General features: G+C 35.4%; 1 protein-coding gene across 1 annotated transcript; it reads left to right on the forward strand.

The window, feature by feature from the left end:
• The first annotated feature begins 261 nt into the window (after positions 1-261).
• LOC114378900 (transcription factor PRE6-like) lies at positions 262-1,906 on the forward strand. The gene is made up of 2 exons (XM_028337489.1): positions 262-976; positions 1,504-1,906. Exons 1-2 carry the CDS (start codon positions 848-850, stop codon positions 1,654-1,656), a joined length of 282 nt encoding a protein of 93 aa, XP_028193290.1. The 5' UTR covers positions 262-847; the 3' UTR covers positions 1,657-1,906.
• The last annotated feature ends 709 nt before the right edge of the window (positions 1,907-2,615 follow it).

Consider the following 2,615-nt stretch of genomic DNA (forward strand, 5'->3'; position numbering starts at 1 on the left):
AAGGAGAAGCGGATTAATGTGTATGAAATGATTAAAATGACAAGGAAGTAGTAAGATAACATGGGCTTGCGTGCTGAGACTGACACAAAGAGGTCCCGCGTCGTTGGCTAATACAAGGCACATTTGGCTTAAGCCACTTGAAGTCTAACCCCAGCGAGGGGACATATTCAGAAAGGACAGTATGGCGTATCTCTCCCATTCCTTCATTCATCTCTCTCACAAAACCCTATTAATAACAAGCATAGCCCACTGCTTTCCATGCACTTGTCCTCTTCAACTCCCAACACCCACTAGTTCACTATTATACCTATACACTCTCCTCCTTCTCCTCCCCCTCTCAACTAATAATTAAAACCAACAAACATGTACACTTTCTTAATTTAATTAATTATTTTCTACTTTCTTTCTTCCTCCTCTTTTATTTTATTTACCTAGCTAGTTAGTTACCTCTTCAATTCCCTCTTAAATATTCCCTCTGCTTTGCTCCCATACACATATCCCTCTCACTCTCTCTTTTTGAGATAAGTTTGTTTAGTTTCATTTTCTGTGATTCTCGTCTGACAAGCCCCCCCCCCCCCCCCCCCCCCATTTCCTGCTTCTTCTTGGCCCTCCAATTTCCCCTCAGACCTTGTTCTCTCATCACTCACTCACTCACAACAACAACAACAACAACAACACTCTCTTTCCTCTCTCATTTTTAATTATTCTCTTCAATTCCTTAAGTCATTAAGAGGTAGCTAGAAGTAGTAGCTCGCAACAGCAAATATTTCTGACACAAACATCATCACAAAAGGGTAGTAGTGGACGTTGTTGTTAATAAATTGTTCCTCTCATTAATTAATTGACAATGTCTAGCAGAAGATCTCGTTCAAGACAATCCGGTGCTTCCGCTGAGATCACTGATGCTCAAATCACCGATCTCGTTTCCAAGTTACAACAACTTATCCCTGAGCTTCGTGCTAGGCGCTCCGACAAGGTATATTTATTAACTTTGACCCCTCTCTCTCTCTCTCTCTCTCTCTCTCTCTCTCTCTCTCTCTCTCTGTCACATGCACACACCATAACTCACACACATACATTTCACATTTTGTGTGGATGCCCTTCATTTTGGTAGATAATAAGTCACGCTAGCTCGTGCCTAGCTTCCTCTCCCTTATTTTCTTTAGCCACAACTTGAGGCTATAGTATATGGGACTCATCATCAGATTCTTCCCCCTCTTGCCCCCTATTGACTGCATTACTTAATTACTACTTATATCAACTAGCTAGCTCCAAGTGTATATGTGCTATAATAATAATAATAAAATAATTCAATTATAATGTAATAACAGATCATTTCGTTAAATTTTATAATAATTAATTCGAATTCATATCTAAAATGACTTCTGATTAATTGATAGTGTAATAAATTTTAAGCTGACGGTGCATGAATAATAACGATAATAATAGTAATATTAAATAATGAAGTTTAATTATTTATAATGATTTGTGGGTATTGTGTAGGTTTCAGCTGCTAAGGTATTGCAGGAGACATGCAACTACATAAAGAACTTGCACAGAGAGGTTGATGATCTAAGTGACCGATTATCGGAGCTTTTGGCTAACACAGACTCCAACAGTGCTCAAGCAGCCATTATTAGGAGCTTACTTATGTAATAGTCTAGTCTAGTGCATTAATTTGTGTCGTGTGCATGTCCATGTCTCTCTCACTTTTTTTTTTTTATCACTCTGGGTAGGGTTTGGTTTGTACTTTGTTTATCAACGCAAAGGACTACCATCGGATCCATGTGAATTAGTTCTTAATTAGTTAATTTTAATTATCATGTGGCACTTTGTAGTAATTAATATCAACAGCTTCTACGGCTGTAAATAAAATGGACTACATCTTGGTGAATTCTAATTATTATTAGTAGTATGCCGCGAAAATATGTTGGATAGTATTATGATATGAACACATATGTTGCATTTTATAATTTTTCAAATTTGGAGGCTGCAATGCTTGGGTTTAATCTTAGTAATCTATCTTATGAGAGAAATTCTGCAGTTTTGTGTGGACCCATTTTAAAAGGGTCAAGCTTGAAGCTGACAGTGCCTATAACATGTGACATACCCCACACCATTTTCGGTTATTTGCTCTTGCCAACCCGTGATATTAATGTTCGCATTAGGACCACTATATAAAATAACTAACTCCTGATCCAAACCATGATCTTTGCCAGCCTACAATAATATATATATATATATATATATAAGGATAATCACAAGATCCATATATTGTTCACAAATATCAGTGAAAGGAAAAAGCAAGTCCTGGAATAGCTATATTGAATTTAATTCCTGTAAAGTGGGAAAGTGTAAAAACTAAAAATAAAAAATGTATATCAATTTATTAATACTTTAAATTAAAATATTTTATGAATTTATCACAAATTTACTTAAATATATGTCTGTTACAAATTTTTTAAATCCCTCACAAACTCATCACTAAATATGAGGGATTATGTTGTCACAAATGTCCATCACTAATTTTGATTTTTACTAGTATAAACTAGCATAGGGTTTTATTTATTTTTTAACTTCTCTTTTTCTTTTGTTAAAAAAAACTTCTCTTTTTC

The sequence above is a fragment of the Glycine soja genome, chromosome 2 (genome assembly GCF_004193775.1).
Source record: "Glycine soja cultivar W05 chromosome 2, ASM419377v2, whole genome shotgun sequence".
NCBI classification, from domain to species: Eukaryota; Viridiplantae; Streptophyta; class Magnoliopsida; order Fabales; family Fabaceae; genus Glycine; species Glycine soja.